General features: G+C 43.3%; 1 protein-coding gene across 3 annotated transcripts in view; it reads right to left on the reverse strand.

Annotated features, from left to right (window-relative positions):
• LOC147711325 (mitochondrial import inner membrane translocase subunit Tim23) overlaps positions 1 to 21,500 on the reverse strand; it is a 73,853-nt gene that overhangs the window by 14,428 nt on the left and 37,925 nt on the right. For all 3 annotated transcript variants that reach the window (XM_086922066.1, XM_086922067.1, XM_086922069.1), the window contains exon 6: positions 12,629 to 12,739. In XM_086922066.1, coding sequence (XP_086778192.1) covers positions 12,629 to 12,739 — 111 coding nt within the window. The remainder of the gene's footprint in view (positions 1 to 12,628; positions 12,740 to 21,500) is intronic.

The following is a 21,500-nucleotide window of genomic DNA, read 5'->3' on the forward strand; positions in this document are numbered from 1 at the left end:
TTAAGTTTCAGGTGATTTAGTTTTTTTATATTTCTTTCAAATCCATCTGGCGCCTGGATCTCAGTTTACCCAGAGTATCTAACATGGCAGTTCTTTAACAACTTACAAACAGGAAGGGGAGGTAGAGCAAACTAGAGAAGGATTCTTGCTCCACAAACTACTTTATTAAACAAAGAGAATCCAACTCTGAGGGAGGGAGAAGTGTTCAACAAGTGGTGTTGGAGCACTTAGTGTTTTGTAAAATACCCCTCACACACCAAAAGGCCCCTTGGTGTCATGCTTCATCATCGGGGTCTTCGCACCCCTCTAATGGGATGCGGCGTGCTGCTACCTACGGCTACGTGGGAGCACTTATAGTTAATTACTATATGTGGTGCATGTGTATTGGGTATATTTACAAAGTGAGTGGTGGGACGTGGTGAAGGTTTAAAAAGTACCTGGCAAGTGAGTTTACTCGAAAAAATGTATTCTTAACTCCGGCTGGTACTATTAAAAAAAGTACAGTGTGAGGTAAAAACCTGTCGTGTTAATGGACAGAACCTCTGGTGTGCGTCGACATGTTTCGGAGGTAAAGCTCCTTCTTCAGGACGGGGGCACAACTTCCCCACCTTACTCACGTTTTTTTATATATCAGATAGTAATGAAAATGATAATTATCAAAAGTGGAAATACTAAGAGGCTACAATGTGCCTACAGCGGTATGCTACAAGTACAATGACTTATGAAGCTTGCTTGATGAGCAAATAGGAACGTCTGGGGTGTTGCTTTCTGTGCAATAGGTCCGGGACATACTATTCACCGTCCTACCCCATACACTGCTCCGCTGGTACAGCGTATGGGGTAGGACGGTGAATAGTATGTCCAGACGTTCCTATTTGCTCATGAAGCAAGCAAGCAAGCTTCATAAGTCATTGTACTTGTAGCATACCGCTGTAGGCACATTATAGCCACTTTTGATAATTATCATTTTTATTACTATCTGATATATAAAAAAACGTGAGTAAGGTGGGGAAGTTGTGCCCCCGTACTGAAGAAAGAGCTTTGCCTCCGAAACATGTTGACGCACACCAGAGGTTCTGTCCATTAACACGACAGGTTTTTACCTCACACTGCACTTTTTTTACTAGTACCAGCCGGAGTTAAGAATACATTTTTGAGTAAACTCACTTGCCAGGTACTTTTTAAACCTTCACCACGTCCCACTACTCACTTTGTAAATACACCCAATACACATGCACCACATATAGTAATTAACTACAAGTGCTCCCACGTAGCCTAGGTCGCAGCACGCCGCATCCCGTTAGAGGGGTGCGAAGACCCCGATGATGAAGCATGACACCAAGGGGCCTTTTGGTGTGTGAGGGGTATTTTACAAAACACTAAGTGCTCCAACACCACTTGTTGAACAGTTCTTTAACAACTGAAATTGATACCCCTCTCATCAGGCATGAGAAGAAGCAAAAAATGTGTGTAATATAGCCTGGTGCAATTAATGGTGGAGTCTTGGCTTAAAGGATGCGTTTCCTGAAGAAATATTACGCTTGCTCTCAATGATCTGAACAAAGTTAGCATCACCCAAAATTGGATTCTCTTATTTAAATCTTTGGCATTGCATGAAGTAATTCACAATAATCTAAGAGCCATATCTTAACATGGATAGAATTGGCTTCTTTGTTACGAAATCTATAAATTCTGCTACACTTGTGTACACAAAAAACCCCAACCCCTTTCCATCCCAAACAACTCATTCCTAACCCACTGCATCCTCTCTCCCCACAGAGCAGAGATCTGGGAGCACTCTGAGCAAGAGTCTTCTCCAACCCTCCACCCCAAGCTGGGTGCCTTGAATTTGCCCTGATGACTGATCTCCGTTGGCACCTGCTACCGTGGCTGTTGTGGTGTGGTGTGGTTTTTCCACATTAAGAGGCTTTAAAATAGAGCCGGCCCCCGAAGAACAAAAAGAAAAGGCAAAAAAACTACAAGACAAGAGGGGTAGGGAAAGAGAACAAGCATTTGCAATGCAATAGGTCTCGCATTAGGAAAGTTTGAGCTATTGGTATTGTAAATTACAGTTTTTATTTATGTGTTAGTTTTGAAAATAGAGAACTTAATAGCTTTGTGATTTACAATGCTAATAGTTTTAACTTTCGCAAATGTGACACCTATAGCATTTGTAATGCAATATGTGTTGTATTTACGTGACTTACATGTATTAATATTACAAATAACAATGGCTTAAATTTTTTATATTTAATACTTAAATAAAAGATATTGCCATTTATAATGGCAATAGCTTAAACTTTTGTAAATAATTTTTGGGAAGATTATGTTAATTGTATATTGTGACGAAAATCCAAGAACAGAAGTGAAATATTAACATCTTTTTGTGACATTTGTAATAAAGCTTGAAACATTGAGAGAACATATTTGAACCAGTTGTTGAATTGTTGCACAGATTGATGCTGTGGTGGTGGTGAGTGATGTGGTGGCGGTGAGTGATGTTGTGGTGGCGATGAGTTATGCTATGGTAGCGCCTAGTGATGTTGTATTTCCCATGAGTGATGTTGTGGTGGTGCTGAGTGATGCTGTGGCGAAGCGATAGATAGATAGATAGATAGAGGGAGGGCAAAAGATAGAGTGATGGCGATAGAGTGAGTGAGTGCGATAGATGGTGTATTTATGTTGCATTGAGTAGTGTAAGTATGAGGTGTGTAATTATATGGCACTGAGTGGTATTATGTGGAGTGTATTTACGTTGCATTGAGAATAGTAATTATATGGCGTGTAATTATGTGGCATTGAGTGGTAATATGGGGAGTGTATGTTTTATTCATTAGAGTAATTATGTGGCACCGAGTGGTATTTGGAGTGAATTTTGCATTGAATGCAATGTAATTATGTGGTGTGTATTGTGTGGAACTCAGTGGTATTTGGAGTGTATGTCGGATTGAGTGCAGTGTAATTATGCGGCGTGTAAATATGTGGCACTGAGTGGTATTTGGAGTGTATTTTGCATGGAGGGCAGTGTAATTATGTAGCATGTAATTATGTGGCACAGTGGTATTGTGTGGAGTGTATGTTGTATTCAGTAGAGTGTAATTGTGTGGCATGTAATTTTGTGGCACTGAGTGGTATTGTGTGGAGTGTGTGTTGCATTCAGTAGAGTAATTATGTGGTGTGTAAATATGCGGCACTGAGCTGTATTTGTAGTGTATGTTGCATTGAGTGCAGTGTAATTATGTGGCAGTGCAGTGTGTGTGAGGCAGCGCAGTGTGTGTGTGAGGCAGCGCAGTGTGTGTGCCATAAATGTGTAGTGAGTGTGTTGGCAAAGGGTCATCTAGTTTGGCTTGGGCCTGTCTCTGGAGCGAATGAACAATATTCTTGTGGAGAAGGAGTGCTGTGGCAGATCTGGTAGCCTGGTGTCACATGAGCCTTCCTTGCGCATCATCAGTCCTTTACTTTAATGAAAAAGAGGTGCTAAGAAATTTGAATCTGGTAGGTTTGGCAAAGAAGGTTAGATGGACTTGTGTGAACGAGGTCAACCTTTGTACACAGAGTATGCGGGCCTTATGGGGAATTAAAAATATAATTGGGAGTTGAGGAATAAGCAGTGCTACGTTGCAGGATCGGAGAAGACAAGAATTTTGATTTTGATCTGTCCAGTGTTTAATTGCTACAAGGCAATCCAAGAGTTTCTTTTGGAGGTGGGGGATACGGAGAAAAAGATCTGTGTGTCATCATTAAGGAATTAAAAAGAGAATGCACAAAATAACATGGTTCACGGTGCAAAATGAGAATAGGAGAGACTTAGGGGCCGATTCTTGGCAAATGGTAGGGAGGGAAGTAGGGCAGTGATAAACAGCCAGGGGTGGTGAAACAGCAGTTTAAATGGTACTTCATTTTAACTCTGTGCGAACAATGCCTTAAGTAAGTGGCAAGGATGGTGTGATGTACACTTTTCCAAAAACTAGAGAGGTTAAGGAGGATGAGACGTGAGGTGGTGGTGGACAGATGCTTGCGCAGTCGCCATCTCGGTTTAACACAATAGGCCAAAAACAGATTGAAGTTGATTTGGTAGGTTATGATGATAGGCAATTAGTGGGTTGGATGAGCATTAATCGCCCAAGTGTTTTCAGAGGAATGAGCGTAGAGATAATGTCAAGTAGCTATTTGGATATGATGCGCACCTACAACTGTTTTCTACACCGTACTTTGGTTGGATGTCTTTCATTTATTGGAGCATGCAACTTGGGGCATTAAAGGAAGCTAGCAGACACAAATCAATAGACTGATACGCGCCCAGTTTCTGGAATTCTCGTCAGTAAACAAAAAGGAAATCAATAGATTAAAGAATCAAATACGACGAGAAAAAACTAAACAGAAAAAACTGAAGCAGGACTTTAATTGGACTGAAATCCAGCTGGCAGCTAAACATAATAATCAACGTAAATATTGGTCACTGATCGCAACAATGACAGGATCCAAAAAAAAGCTGGAGGCTACACCTGTATCAGAAGAAAACTGGGACATATACCTAGGTGAGCTATACAAACAGAATCAATATATTAAAAATGAAGAAGCAGGAGGAGAAAACGTGGAAACTAAAAATATTAAGATCAATAAAACGTCGGCAGTGTCAGTCTCTATGAATATCAGGAAGGCAAGGAGCACAGGTGCATCTGGCCCCGATCAGATACCTGTCAAAGTCTACCAAATTGACCATAAAGAGTGGGGAACGGTGCTCTCGCCGCTATTTAACTATGTATTCGACAGTGGTCAAATGCCAAATTCCTGGAAAGGAAGTATCATAATCCCGATTTTCAAAAAAGGAAAAAGAAACACACCGGGAAATTATAGGCAAATTGCCCTCATGGACGCTGCTGGGAAGATTTTTGCAGCAGAAATCCTGGATAGGCTGAAAAATTGGGCTTTCTCATTAGGTCTAATTCCTAAATTTCAGTCCGGATTTCGCCCACACCATTCTGTCACTGACAATGTAGCAATCTTCCAAACTATTTTAGATAAGTACGCAACAGGGAAAAAACAAACTATTTACGCAGCGTTCATTGATTACTCGACAGCCTTCGATCGAGTGGATAGACCGACCCTGTGGTCAAAATTGAGAATAATGGGGATCCCGGAGCAGCTATTACATCTGATAGTAAATCTACACAGTGACACCTGGTGCTGCGTCCAAATGGGAAGTGACAAGGGCCTATCGAAGGTAATACGAACATCAAATGGCCTGAAACAAGGGTGCCTCTTGGCTCCAATTTTATTTTCACTGTATTTAAGTGACCTACCTTCCCAACTGCAGCAAGGGATATGTACTCCTCCTAAGATAGCTACTGAATATATCCATTCCCTGCTGTATGCAGACGATATAGTCATGTTTGACCTAACACCTTTCGGACTACAAAATCTTTTAGATATTTTATATAAGTACTCAAGGAAAAATTACCTAATCCCAAATACGAACAAAACAAAAGTGGTTGCCTTTTCATATCAGAAGAAAAGGGTCCAGTACGAATGGAAGCTGGGAGGTGAGAAACTAGAACAAGTAAAGGAGTATACATATCTGGGTAGAATTTTCTCACAAAACATGAGCAACATCAATCAAATCAACCACCTGAAAAGGAAAAGTGATCTGCATGCTGGGGCCTTGTCACGCTTATATTCGGCCACTGGACATAGACATTTCTCTGCACTGATTCAAGTCTATCGAGCTAAAATCACACCGGTCCTGTCCTATGCATCGGAATATATTCCTCTAAATCAATGGTCATATATGGATTTAACAGAAGGAAAAATATTGAAAAAACTACTGAAGATTTCAACATCTACCCCAGTACAGGCATTGAGACTGGAATGTACCATCACGAGCGCATATGCTACAGCTATAGCGAGCATCATAAGGTGGGCCCATAATCTTCTTCTTTCAAAAGAAGGTACTTTAAGAAGATTGCTAAAAGTAGAGACATTCGAGAGTAGCTCCACTCATACTACCTTTACTAAAAATATGCGAGAGGCTCTACAGCTTGCAAAAGTCAATGTGGAAATTCTGTCTACGTGGTCACCAGCTCAACTCAAACTTTTTCTAAAAAACTTCACTCCCAAATTGAGCTACGAGATTGATCACTCTCATTGTAATAGACTATCATCATATAAACTTTATGTAGCCTCGCAGGAATACAAACAACGTCAGCCTTACCTAGAGTATACTCTTCAACATGGCGCAAGGCGTGCAATTATGATGTTGCGCCTTGGAACACTTCCTGTACAAACCTTTACTTCCTCTTGGAGGCCTGACAGCTCTGCCCTTTGTACCCTTTGTCAAGGAGGCAACCAAAATTTGGAACACTTATTTTTTATATGCCCTAATGCAGAAATTGTAAATGCAAGGTCAACATGTCTTAAGCCCATCTACCGGTCCTGCAGGATCACTAGCTCACAAAACTTTTTATCACTATGTAAAAGCCCCCCTAATGAATTCGTTTGTTACAGAATTTTTAAGTTTTTGAAAATTTCATTGAAAATGTATTAATATGGAATGTATAAATGTATATTTTATTTGTGGTCCTCGTAAGAGTACCGTAACAAAAATAAAAAACTTTGAACTTTGGAAGCTAGCAGACAAAAACAGCCCACACGTTATCTTCTGGTGAGGAAATATGGGGAGTGCTGGCAAAAGAAGTGGTAAAGAGCTATTTATTTATTTTATTTATGTGATTTTATATAGCGCGGACTTTACCCGAAGGTGTCAGAGCGCTTCACAATAGGAACAGTAATGATACACAAGGAGAAAATTACAAGTGAACAAATTACAAAAGCAAACGTTAAGTTACATGAATCAAAAGTGACAATAGTAACAAACCAAAATACATGAGGTAGCAATCTAACTAGTGGTTAGAGTTATCTCTATATACATATATATATATATATATATATATGAGGTACGTGGCGCTCCTTGAACAACACACAGCCAATCAGCCGATCAGTGGACACAGGAACCAGCAAGACCCGTAGTTTGGTGCAAATCTTTTTTATTTTAGTTAGTGGCCCAGCACCAGTCCGCCATGACGCGTTTCGGCTAGAGATAGCCTTGATCACATGACAACGTCACGAGGGCTGATCACCCTTTTAAAGTGCAATGTGCCATCACGTGGTATTAGAAACAGACAAAATACTGTCGATGTTTCTAATTACAAAGATTACGGCATAAATGCCCGTATACTGTTAACGTAGTTGCACAATAAACATCATAAATTCATGTTGCAATTAATGAACAATGAAACTGTACACCATATAAAGTATGCATTAAGTATACACATATAGAATAAATGTAAAATACATGAAAATTTACAAGGCTTAGGCAATAATAAACTTTTAAAATTCTTATAAAAGTTAAAAGGGACATATAAATAGTTATATAAATATTAAAATATAACTAAAACACCATTTAATGTATATACACTGTGGATCCAGGTGTGGAATGTTGAAACCCTTGATCACAATAGTACAATAATGCCCTAGTGGGCGAATCCCAAAGCCTAACATGTAAACAATGTGTATGTGCAAAATATGCTAATTGTGCAACGCTAGCTGATGGCAAAAGTGCTACCAAGTGCGTGATATTAAATTAAATATGTGAGATGAATTTTAAATAAAAAAATATATAAGATAACTGTTGGTCATGGAGGGTGAAAGGGATGTAGTGTATTTAAACAGAATGTATAATCCACAGTTCACAGTTAACAGTTACTGATTACTTAAATGCAAAACTCAAGTATAGCAGACAGAATCAGAATGGCATGAATGACTGACTCACCAAGGCTAAAACAGATATATTCAGAGATAGGTGTGGCAGTCCTCCCCTGTGTTAAGGCCAAACGGTGTCTTAGTATCTAGCAAGATTATATAGCGAGTCTCTAGTTTTCTTAAAAGTGACTCCCTATCACCGCCTCTCCTTTGGGGAGGAACACAGTCTATCGCGAAATATCTGAGTAAGGATGCATCCTTTCCATGTTTACTGTTGAAATGCCTGGCCACTGGATATGTTGCATCTGCATTGTTGATCGCACGCAGATGCTGCAGTATGCGCTTATGCACCTGCGGCCTGGTGCTTCCAACATATCTAAGACCACATGGGCACTCCAAAACGTACACAACGTATTCAGATTTACAGTTAAGTTTTTGTTGGATTTTAACTGGAAAGGGTGAAAGAGGAGTAAAAACCTCAGTCTTACTGATGCCATGTTTACATGCTTTGCAGCTTGAGCATCTTAAAAAACCTTTGCTGTCATTCAGCCATGTTCCTGAAACTACCTCTGGGCTACTCGATACCAGACTATCTTTCATTGAGTGTGCTTTGCGGTAGGTAATGCTAGGATTTTTGCTGATGGCCGATCCAATTACAGGATCGTATGAGACTAAAGACCAATTGTCTTTGATTATCTTATGGATACTTTTGTGTTGTGTATTGTACGCCATAATGAGTCTAGTCTCACCATCAGTTTTAACAGGGATAGAGCTGGTTGGTACACTACCTGAGCCCAGGAGTGCAGTTCTATCAATCCTATTGGCTTTGTTAACAGTATTATCTATCGTGTATGTTTTGTAGCCACGCTCAACAAATCTGGCCCTACATGCTGCTTGTGCCAGCCGGCATTCCTCCTCACTGCTGCAAATCCTTCTGATACGCAGCATCTCCCCATAAGGGATGCTGCGTATCAGATGTGCTGGGTGATGGCTTCCAGCATGCAACAGTGTGTTCCCAGCAGTGGGTTTACGATAAAGTCTGGTATGTAAGTTGTTATCACAAACGAATAATTCCACGTCTAGGAATACTATTGATTCTCTGCTCAGGGTACTCGTGAATTGTATGTTCAAGTTGTTACAGTTCAATTCCTCAATGAAAAGAGTTACCTCTGACTCGGATCCATCCCACACAAACACCAGATCGTCTATATACCTTAGCCAAAGTTTGACTTTGGTATCCATGACAATAGCAAATTGTTTCCTCAGGACCTGCTCCTCCCAGTACCCCATGTGTAGACAGGCGTAACTGGGAGAGAAGCAGGCCCCCATTGCCACCCCCCTGGTCTGTATGAATAACTGATTAGCAAAGAGAAAGATGTTATTTTCTAGGCAGATATTAATCATGTCCAACAACATTTTCGAATGCTCATGGAAGCACAGATTTCTTTTCTCCAAAAAATGTTGCACAGCCCTTAAACCATCTATATGGAATATGCTGGTATACAGCGATGTAACGTCCATGGATACCAGAACATAATTGGGGCACCATTGAAAATCCTGAATCTTTCTCAACATGTCACTGGTGTCTAATATAAATGAAGGAAGGCCCCTCACAAAATCCTGTAGGAAATAGTCAATATATCTGCTCATGTTCTCAAGTAAGCTGTTACAGGCAGATATTATGGGCCTTCCAGGGGGTTGATTTATACATTTATGTACTTTAGGGATGAAATATATCACCGGAGTAACCGGGTAGTCTTTTTTCAAAAACTTATATTCATCCATTGTAATGAGGCCCTTGCTCCTCCACGCTGATAATCTAAGGTAGATTTCATTCCTTGAATTTAACGCCTCTTGCACGGAGATTCGACGATAGCACTCTCTATCGTTAAGTTGCTTGTGGGCCTCTTCTAGGTACATTTTGCGTGGCCAAAGGACCACGTTGCCCCCCTTGTCGGATTGTCTTATCACCAGGTTCTTGTTGGCTCTCAGTTTTTTAATTAGCATGTGGTATTCCTTGTCTCTGTGGTCATATCGTTTGGTTTGGTTTGCCGTTTTAATTTGAAGTTCCTTGAGTTGTGTGACAACGCGTTCGTGGAAGATGTCAATATTGTCTTTTAACATTAGGGGGCAGAATTTCGATTTTAACCTGAAATTCGTTACACATGATGTTGGTAATGGTTCACCCCCCAATGCGTCCTGACTCTCAGTTGTGGGACCAAACTCCTCTATGTGATTTTATATAGCGCGGACTTTACCCGAAGGTGTCAGAGCGCTTCACAATAGGAACAGTAATGATACACAAGGAGAAAATTACAAGTGAACAAATTACAAAAGCAAACGTTAAGTTACATGAATCAAAAGTGACAATAGTAACAAACCAAAATACATGAGGTAGCAATCTAACTAGTGGTTAGAGTTATCTCTATATACATATATATATATATATATATATATATATATATATATATATAAATAACCTCAACCATCCCTAACACGCAGAAAGCCCGGGGCACCCAGGGTGCTTTCTCCAAACAGAACCCCGCCCACGCACCTCTTGCCTAAAGGCCCAACCCCCACAACCAGCCCCTCGACCCTCAGAAGGCCACATTTACAGGGGCTCTTTCTTCAAAGAGAACCCCGCCTCAGCACCTCACGCAACGATGGCCGTGGCGGAACCTTCACCTCAGAGGACCACACCCCACAAGCACCTCTTGCCGAGAGGACCAACCCCCACAACCAGCCCCTCGACCCTCAGAAGGCCCCGTTTACAAGGATACTTCCTTCAAAGAGAACCCCTCCCCAACACCTCTTACTCTCACTCACTTTTCCCACGGATGACCCCGTTGCCAGGAGCAACTTCTCTACAAACGACCTCACCCACGAAGAAGCGCCTCGAGCCCTACTGGAACATCACCGACAAAGCACTGCTCCACACTTCTCCATAGTGGAGTCCGGTCCCTCCCGCCACTAGCTCAGAGGGAAACCCCGTGCCGTAGAGACTTCATCACTGCTGCCCCTTGAGCACCTCCCAACAGAGCATGGCCCGGTTTAAAAGCACCTCACACCGGGAGCACAAGAGAGAAGCAAGCCCAGATCACCCAAAGAGCACACATTTCGCAGAGCACCGCCAGATGAAAACCGTCCCCTTTACCCCATATGAGAACCGTAACCACAGAATCTGTCAGTCGCACGATTACAAGTACACCCAGATCTACAAACAAATACACGTACCAACATTTACACACTTGCATTGCCCCCAAGACCACCCACACGTAGAAGCATACTGTCAGTACTGTAGAAAAAGATAAGTATGGCATACACGTGCGCCCACAGCCAAACACAGCTCACACATTCGCTTAACATCCCCACAGACAGCGCCCCATACCATGCACACACACTCAGGCAAGCGCACACACCCCGCACACCCACATACTCTGGTACACTCAGCCTCCACGCAAAACAAGCTTCCCCACTCGGGTAACTGCAGAACGGTGATACGTGAAGGTGGACACACCGGGCATGTGTGCCACGTGGGAAACCCTAGAGAGTGTGAGGGGCTTCAAAATTGTTACTTTCCCCTTTCAGACGAGCGCTGCTAAAAAACACAGGAATACGGACCCGGAATCCTTGGAAAGCGGCATTCCCCCAGCAGAGCCAGCGAGGGAACCGAGCCACCGGGGGTTGCGTCCGTGCACGCCCTGCTCCTCCCAGAGCACACTGGCAGTGAGTGATAGGTGCAGCGTGTGCCAGCCAGCACATACCTGGGCTGCACTGGCTCAGACCCCAGTGATGCCACTGCCACGACCCACCACACGCACCAAGCGCGAGCGGGCGCCCTACTAATAATCGTGTGATGCACGAATAATCAGATTTCTAGCGAACAATCAGTTTTGTATATATACTCAAATGATATATTTATTCTATTTGGCCACTGAATATATTTCTTTTGAAAAAAAAATCAATAAAATACTTGAACTAGTCCTGCGCTGCCATCAGCTCTTCGCCGGCCTGTGAGGAGTGGGAGGGCGGGGGCTGCGCCTGCCCCTGCGCGCCACTCTTCAGTTTCGTTTATAGGTCGGAGCGCGAGCCTGGAGAAGAGAAGTGCCGCATGAAGTCCCGGGTCCCAGGTGAAGACCAGCAGGGAGACTGCGGGCCTCCATGCCTATGGGGAGAGCTCCGCTTCTTGGTAGAGTGGCAGAGGAGCTCGAGTGCTCTGAGGGGCTCCCTTGGCAGATGGTGCGAGCCAGAGTCCGACTCCGGTGAGGTGAGGGGGGGGCTGTGTGCCTGTATGTGTGTGCCTGCGTGTGCATGCGCGCGCCTGTGTGTGTGTGCACGTGCATGCATGCATGCAGAGGGGTGGGGGCTGGCTGTGTCTGTGTGTGAGCAGGGGCTGTGAGTTACTCTGCGCAAGCGCGGCTCAGACGGGCGCTCCCGCGGTCAAAACTGACTGCAAAAGCACGCGTCTGACTCGTGTCTTCATTCATAAATACGGGTAACAATAGGTCTGAAGCAGACACCATCAATGCTTACGCATTGAGGGTAGGTCTGCTCGACCTAAAAAAAGGTGGGGGTGGTGAACATGGGAAAAAGTATTTTGTTCCTATGAATGCTTAATTGTTCTCACACCTAGGAAAAACTTCACCAGCTTCTATCAGAAACTTTAGAGCATGGGTATTCACAAATTTTACTGGGGGGCCACATCGTTTGGCCTTTGGTATTATTCCATGCCTGCAAAGGTTTGATCTGCATTTGAGAGGAGACCAATGTTGCAGCACAAGATCCGTTAGTGTTCAGTACTATTAAACCCTGCAAGGTTAAATGGACACAATTTGAATGACCAACATTGAGGGGAGGTACATTTACACACCTGTGGATTTATAAAGCATGCCTGTCAACGTTCCAGCACCTACAGTATTCAGGTCATCTTCTGCACCTCTTGTCTTTTCAATGAGGACGCCAAATGCGCTGTACAGTAAGGCTAAAAAAAGACAAAAAAATAGGACATTACCAGAGAAGTGTAGACAACAGCATGACGCCACACTAAGTTTGAAGGAAACTGCAACAAACATCTTACTGACATATTAAAACTACCGCTTTGAAATATGGCTATAAAGTGAGCCAGAGAACACAATGCAATGAGCAAATACCTGCACTAACGTTTAGAAAAATGTACAAGAGTAATAAATTCAGAGGAAAATCATGGGCCAATATTGTTGGCTTTTGTTAAATTCTGATAATGCCACTGATGAATCAGAAGCTACGTAGAGATCCATCAACACCCTAAACCGTTTAATGTAGGCTAGTTTATCAGTTCGCTGCCTAAGTGTTTTAGGATAATGCTAGTAGCAGTTTGTCTTCAAGTGAATTTAATAGTACTAGGACAGTGCATTTGCCAAAAGACGCATTTTGCCATAACCAATTAACTGCTGTAAGACATTATCGAAACGCGTTGGAGACTAAATACATACATCTGTGATTACATAATATTGTTTAAAAAACAGTGAACCATCGGCGAATATTGCAAGTCCACTAAATATGTTGCTGCATCTTTGGCACAAAGCCATCATGCTTCAGACTTCGTGACTGACACACAGAAGAAACACCATTCATAATCCTTAATTTCGTTTTTTAATCGAAAACTGTACTTTGATTACACTACCATTCCACTGGCCTGACTTGTATATTTGGCAAAGAACCAAACAAAAAGTTGGACACTTCGATTAACAAAAAAAAAAAAAAAAAAAAAAAAAACGAGGGAGAAGGAAACATATATTCCCATATGTGAAGCCTCCTACACCATAAGTGTAACAGAACCTGGCTTTATCATATGCCCCACCAAAAAAAATAAAGAATCGCTTTATTTACCTGTTTAAATACGATGGGTTTAACACCATGAGCGCTAGCGGAATTCCGCTCGCACGCTGGGTTTTGCGGAAACGCACTTTACGTGACGAGCTGGGCTCTTCATCAGCGTGCGAGGAGGCTACGCCATGACGAGCCCAGCTCGTCATCAGCGTCGAAGGGGATAAAAACACATTTTTAACATGGTACATCAGACGAAAATCATATAATACAAGAGGTGAGTTAAAACACTAGTCAGTATTACTAGTCCAGTAAGCAAATAAGGCCGGTTCTAAAAATAGCCGGAAGCAATTTAGGACTGTTTAATATTTTAAGAAATACCGGGCTACTTCCAAAGCGGTTGATTTTGGTTCCAAAAATGTACAGAATCTGGTGCATTAAAGATAACAAATATAAAATAAACTGCGGTCTCAAACTGCACGATTTAAAAGGACAAAAAGGTAATAAAACCACGACTGATCTGCTCGATTCCATCACAAGCACTTGAAATACCCTCAGTTAGGATTTCCTTTACAAGGATTTTTTAAAAGCTTGCTGTGCCCTTGCATGGGGTATTGTAAAGCATTTGGTCCTGCCTCAGAATTGCTAGGCCATCTGAACAGAAGCAAGCAATAGGTGAGGGACAGCACAAATCCTTGTTGTCAATAAGTTTATTAGGCCTGGTCAGTGAACTCCGCTCACAAAGTTTTCCGCACTCCGCAGAGCATGCCGAGTTGCAAAAAAACTCTGCTTCGCGATGTGGAGTTCTCTTCGCTGGCCAGCGTAAAAGTTGGTGAGCGTGAAAAGCCAACACCAGACCACCTCCCAGCGATATTTCTCACAGCGGCTGCTCACGTTGAGAAACCATCTGCTTGCATTGAGTAACCATCCACTCCGTTGACGAAGCTGCCGCTCGAGGAGAAAATATCGAGAGGTAGAGAGAAGCAGCACCCCCTTGCACAGAGCATGGTGCCATTCGTGCTGATTTTCCAGCAAGAAGTAAAACCCAGCGCGTGAACAGCACAAACGGCACGGCCTAACGCACTCCACTACTTGCGGAACTCCACCTAACATGATAGAGGTTTTTGGTTACGTAGTGGAACTCCACCCAGCCCTAATTTTCATCCAATTCGGTTTTATTAGGATTAAACAAACAAAAAGACAATACCCGTTAAGCTAGTTAGCCTTAAAATGTATTTCCTGATTTATTTATTTTTTACAGATCTCATTCCTGCTAGCCTTAGGACTCTGCACACTTTACCACTACTAACCAGTGCTAAAGTGCATGTGCTCCCTCCTCAAGTCAATCAATCTTTATTAGGTAATAAAAACCATAAAAACATAGCAACCATTTAATCACGGGATGTAACAATTGAGAATACCTAGGGCAAAAAAAAAAAAAATACAGCCACCAGGTAAAGTTACTTAGAAACCATCGATAAATATTTGTTCCTTGCCAAAACTATACCATAAAGTGACTTGTGTATACATAAACAAATTACACCCAAAAAACAGAGTAAAACAACTCAAAATACGTCAGCATTAAAACATATCCCCCACCATAATCCTCAACCTTTCATCAACAGAAAAACTATAGACAGAGCAAGTGTATTCATTTTGCTATAGCCTCACAGTTAACATGTATCCCGTCAACTCAATTTTTGCAGATATTAGACCAGAACTTGACTTTTAAACAACTGCCCAAATGCAAACCACTTCATTAAAAAAACATTACTTTCCGACCATATTCTTCAGCCTCACAAGAACCACCATGGGAGGAAGATCCTTCTCCTACCTGGCAGCCAAGACTTGGAACTCCCTCCCCATCCACCTACGCCTGACCCAAGATCACCTCTCCTTCACGAAGCAACTCAAGACCTGGCTGTTCGAGCAGTAACAGACCCCCTCCCCCAAGCGCCTTGAGACCCTCCAGGTGAGTAGTGCGCTATATAAATGCCTTGATTGATTGATTACGGTTCCCGAGAATTTGATGGAACATTGTGCAAATAGGTTTGATTTACAGAAACTGCAAGTGAAGTAAGACTGGTCTATCAAGTCTAATTTTCAGAGGCCTAAGCAATGGATTTAAATAACGGTTTCCATGGTACAACATGCAATTTACAACAACAGAATAGATTGAGCTGTACAGGAGTCATGGGGCATAATTCAAGGTCTGAGTGACAGTAAGCACCAAATGGATAAGAGAGCAGAACATTGACTATGTTAAACCCAAGTAAAATCTCTGGAATGGTCAAGAAGGGAATACAACAAAAAAAAGTCTCCACACCATGTGGTAAGAAACAAATAGGAAGCTATTTTTTTTAGGTTTCGCCTGTCGAAAGCTGCGCACTACGCAGCTTTTCGCGCAGGCGAAATCTTATGTCTACAGTATGTGTGTGTTGTCCCAACCCTCTGTTCCATTGGCTAGCTCCATAAATGGAGGCTAGCCATTGGAACAGAGATCTGTCCGTCAATGCCGGAGCAGATTCGTGGGCGTTCCCGAGAATTTTAGGCTTTAGCCCAAGTGAGGCGGCGGTGGGCGGATGTTATTTATTTTTGGACGCCATGTTTTGATCATTTGCCGCCAGAAGATGTCCTGGTGAGTGCGGTTTTATTTTTCGAGCCTTCTTGTGCCTGTTCCCGCCACCCCCTCCCGCTGTCCTTTTACCCGTTCCCGCCCCCCTCCCGCTGTCCGTGTGCCGTTAACCCGCCCCCCCTCCCGCTGTCCTTTTGCCCGTCCGGCCCCCCCCCTCCCGCTGTCCGTTTGCCCGTCCCCCCCCCTCCCACTGTCCGTGTGCCCGTGCTTAATGCTGTTTGTTTTGGTGTCCGAGAGCTGAAGACCATAATAACGAGACTCATACCAAGAAAACCATAGCCTTTTGCTTGCTCCTGGGCCGCAACGCAGGACAGGCTGCTGTGCTCGTACGGTGAGATAACAGTGCATGCAGGGGAGCTAAGCCAGCCTACAGAGTGCTCGTATGGTGAGATAATAGTGCATGCAAGGGAGCTAAGCCTGCCTGCAGAGTGCTCGTACGGTGAGATAACAATGCTTGGAGGGGAGCTAAGCCTGCCTTAAGGGTGCTCGAACGGTGAGATAACAGTGCATGCATGGGAGCGAACAGAACACCGATGTGGGAATAACAGGACATATGTGGGGATCTAAGAGTACCTTTACGTGGTGCCCAGACAACATATACAGCGAGCTCGGAGGACATGGGGCTAAGTGTCTGAGCAGAGAACCAACTAAGTTAACGTGCACTGGAACTCACTCAGTATGCCTTCACGGGAGTTCAGTGTGCCTGTAAGGCGAGATTGAGATCTGCCCAGCACCCGGGTCCGCTGCCCCACTCTCCTGACACTCACCGCCGCGAGCAGGGAGCAATGGTTCTCCAATCATCCACCCCACCTACGCTGCTCTGCTGGAATTAGTCGAGGGTCCCACACACGGGGTTTCAGCCCGGTGAGATCTCGGAATGAGCGGCCTCAGTTCCGAGCCGGACCGGGACAAGCAGCGCCAGGCAGGAGCGGTCATCAATGGGCGAAGAGTTCCGGGGCGGTGGAGGCGCAGTGCCTGCAGACCCCCAAAACTGGCAGGGGCAGGACAGCCTGGCCCGGCCCGCAGGTACACACGCGGATTATAAAAACATTCTAGTCTCCATAGCGAGGAAAATTGTTCTTTAATGTAACTCAGCCATGAAATCGTAGAAACATTATCACGCCGTAAACAGTCCGTGATTCCAGCCTGATTTATAAGTTAATTTCTTCTTTGGACCAAATAGAATGCCACAACGTAAGTGGGACTAATTTAATACAGTCCTCCACATACAGCAAGCCCAACTCCAAATGACAGACAAGTAGGCACGCTATAGGAGAAGATTCTTAGTAGCATGAATTATTTGCAAAATGAACGCCTAGCTTGTGAGAGAAGGCATAGCACCCACGTTTTCATAAGTCTAAAAATTGGGAGCAGTTAACTAAAGTTCCAGAAGAATGATAAAACCATAGTACACCATTAGGAGGACAGAGAATCCATTTGGTGGCATTCCTGAATTAAATCCATACATCACTGCTAATAAATAGATCACCTTTAAGGAGAGTCAGAAGCAACACTACAGGGGGCTCTGCATATACTGAAAAGACCTATAGTTTGTTACCCAACAGCAGCAAGTTTTTTCTTTGCACTAAGTCCACCACCAAGTCAACACTTACTGCATTATTCAGCACAGAGTTAGTGTGGCGTACAGTAATTATTTAACCATTGGCTACCCTGAGGTTTCCACGAATACAAATAGCACCATAAAGAACCTGGCTCCTGCATCACCTACAGTAATTAATACCAAGGCAACAGCACTTTAAAGCCCATGACTCAAGAATCGCATATTGTAAATAGTAATTACAAGAGAATAGCTTGGAAGTGATGGAAGTTGGCCAGGGAAAGGAAACTTCCAATTTTTGGATTAAGGCCTCATGTGCAGGAACAGACATCAAGCAGAAACAAGAGATCAAGTGCAAGATACTCAAAGTGTTACCTGTTCAGTAGAGGGGATGAGGAACAAACCCCCCCCCCCCCCAAAAAAGTGCAGTTTTCCCGTGAATAGCGGTGTACAACCTTGTGATGGACACATGACTTCAACATCCCATACCGTTCTTGGGCCTTACATTACTACTTGGTCTATTTCGAACGAGGTTAATCAGCTACCATAATTCGCCCATCATCTTATTTGCCCGGACGAAGTTCAATCTTTTGAGCGAAACGCATTGCCTGAGGCTTTTTGCACTATTTGATGGATTATGAAATAAAGAACCACTTTTTCACAAAGGAACTGGCCAGTCTTTATTATTGAAACAGACATATCCGGGAGTGCACCGGCCCACTCTTATCGAAATCTTGTGAACTATGCACAATCTATCAACTCAATCACCTTTTCCTTCCATATTCTTTCCAATTACTCCTCAAGTTTTAAAGAGATAATTTTTTCGCCACTCTGTCGCAGTCTTATGCTCCCACACATTTTTGAGCCAATGAGGTTTAAAGTAAGAAAAGCATCTTAAGTTCCAACTTAAACAAAGATGCCCATAACAAACATGACATTCGTTATAATTTAATCATACGCCTAACAAAAAATCTGACTGTTTTAACAGCCCCAAATACTGTTGGAATGGAATTAATAGGATTTCATTTATTTGGTTGATGGATAAAGTCGTTGTCCTTGAAAACTTTGTACCATTTCTCTTAAATAAAAAATACAAACTGCTTAACAATGTATGTGTTCAACGACCTATACGACCTCCTTTTCCTGTAAATCTCAGATTTCCCTGCAGCAACAATAGGATAGCCTGCTGTGTCATGTCAAACACAAATACTGCGGCACGCCTCTCTGAGAACAACCCTGAACCTTTAACACAGAACATCCCCTACGGCCTCCTTTTCAAACCAGTAGTTTCAGGTAATTTCTGTAAACCGGTCTTTCCAAGAACAGAGACCCCGCTTTGACAGACCGATTTTCAGTAGAAAGGTTTACATTACACTAAATATTCACTAGTTTAGTATTCCGCCCTCCTTCAATACAGGTTGTTAATATTGTGCACAAGTTTCACATTTAGGATTGCGGCTCAGGAAAGGAACAAGAGCCGATTAGCTACATATTAACCACATGGCTGCTGCGGGGATTTTTGCGCTGTGCTGCAAATTGCCATTTTGCTGCTGTCATGACGAGCTCAGCTCGTCATCAGCACACAACACCCGTGCGTGATGACGAGCTGAGCTCGTCATCAGCATCGAAAGGGTTAAATGGCCCCTGGGAAAAAAGATGGGAATCAGAAAAACAATCTTTAAAACAACTGCTTTTCACGGTCAGATAACTGGGTAGCGATAAGGCCTCATTTCATCATTTAGCACTGATGACGTGGAAAAAATAGTTCGTTTTATACAGACGTTGGACTAAAATACAATTCCACTGGCCATTATGCAGTACATGGACGATCAAAGAATCCGGGTGGCAACACTTTTCAGGTAAGGATGGACTGGAGAACGCCAGTTTGCTAGCAAAGAGTTATCCTGGCTATGCAGAACAAATTACAAATAAAACGTCTACTCTTTCTTGCATGCCTTATTTAAGTCTCATTTCAGTTGGATAAAATAAAGCTTTCAAAGACATTACAAATAGGATTTCTTATCTAATTATTTTACTCCCTGTAATATTAATGTCTCACTGATGCAGGACTCATTAGCATCAAATTTCAAACCCTCAGCTCATCACAGATCAACCAAAACATTGACCAATGGTGGCTCTCAAAGTAATGGCGTTCTTCCTGTAATAAGGCACAACAGTGAACCACCAATCAAAACTACGGCCAGTTTAGAACTCTGCAGCCCTTGCAACACAACCTCGGAGTGCTCTACAGGGGAAAGATTATGCCAGGTGAGAATAGACTGGCAGTTGGATTTGGAAGTGGCAAGAGCCTCGCATTTTTCCATATTTGAACATCTTCACAACTAAGTACTTCGACCTACACTAACTTTCAGCTTCGAAACATCTCCAAATATTTGCAGGCCACACTGCATCAAACTGCTTCCAACCTGCCTTAATATTTCAAGCAATAGCCCCATCTTTGTAATGATCTAATTTACTTAAGTTTAACATTTATACTGTTGCAGGAATTCTACACAAACACCGAACTATGCGCAGGTTTATGGGACCTTGGTGTATAGGGACTGGGTCTTCCCAACACCTTAGTAGCCACGAGTTCAGGACTGACTAGCTATAGTGTCTTACTTGCTCTCCTACTCACTCAAAGAAACAACTGCTTAGACACCCCAGAACACAACACTCCCAGATCTCTCAGGAATCGCGGTAACAAGATGCACCTTTTCACTCGCACATTTGTTCTTGTCCACAATAAGATCTGACACAAAATAGTTTAAAATATTTATTTTAACTAACGTGCCCTAACATGCAGTATATGTGCCACAAAAAGCAAGAAAATGCATATTACAAATGCAGTCAGCATAGCACCTAGTCCATGAATCATGAAGGAGAGGTTATCAAAAAAAGACAATGGAGAAAAGACTATAGTGCCATAACCTCCCCTTGCTAAGAAGAGGTATCATTATATAATAGAAGATCTTTGGGCTTTGTCTGCAGACCCCATACCATAGCCTTTAGATGGTAGATCTACATCATAGGTGCAGTTGCGCGCTTCTCCCTGGAAAGGTTCCTCTTGAAGTGTGTCTCACCTAATTCGTGGACCCCACTAAAAACCAAAGTACATTGTCTTAACAACAGCTGCATCAGTATGTTTTCACGAACCGTCTGGACTTGCTCCATAGCGGTCGCTCCCCTCGCTCACTGCTTGACCCACCAACGCTCTGCTCCTTGCTGACCAAATCGCCTGCCTGCCCTGATAGAGCGCCTGGCTATCCACATCACCTGCAACTCAGAGCGCATTGAATTGCACATAGCGCCTGGTATCGTTAGCATTTCATTTTATTTAAGTGCATTGGCCTTGCATTTGCGGCGATTTTGAAACAGCCTGTAAAGTGTTTTTGTGATTTCTTTGTAACTGTACCTCTGCTCGCACTCCGGCTGTTGCCCCCGTTTCGTTTTCGGTCCCGGGCAGCCATTTTTATTGTGGTGTTTACTTGTGGCCCGTGTCTCCTCCCCGCTCCCGCAACCCAGCATACCCTCCCACGCTCCGCCCCCCTCCACTCTCCATTTTAGACAGATGAACCAACACGCAGCAGTCGTGCCAAAGGTAAGCCCGTCTACGCCCGTCCGCGCCTGGACCGCGCCCAGAGCCAGTCCCCCTGGACCCCGCAATACCCACTCCTCCCGCATCACATACGATGCCACTACCCTCTCTTCACTCAATCCTGGCCGTCTTCCAAACTGCTACCA

This window comes from Lissotriton vulgaris, chromosome 5, assembly GCF_964263255.1.
Source record: "Lissotriton vulgaris chromosome 5, aLisVul1.2, whole genome shotgun sequence".
Lineage (NCBI taxonomy): Eukaryota > Metazoa > Chordata > Amphibia > Caudata > Salamandridae > Lissotriton > Lissotriton vulgaris.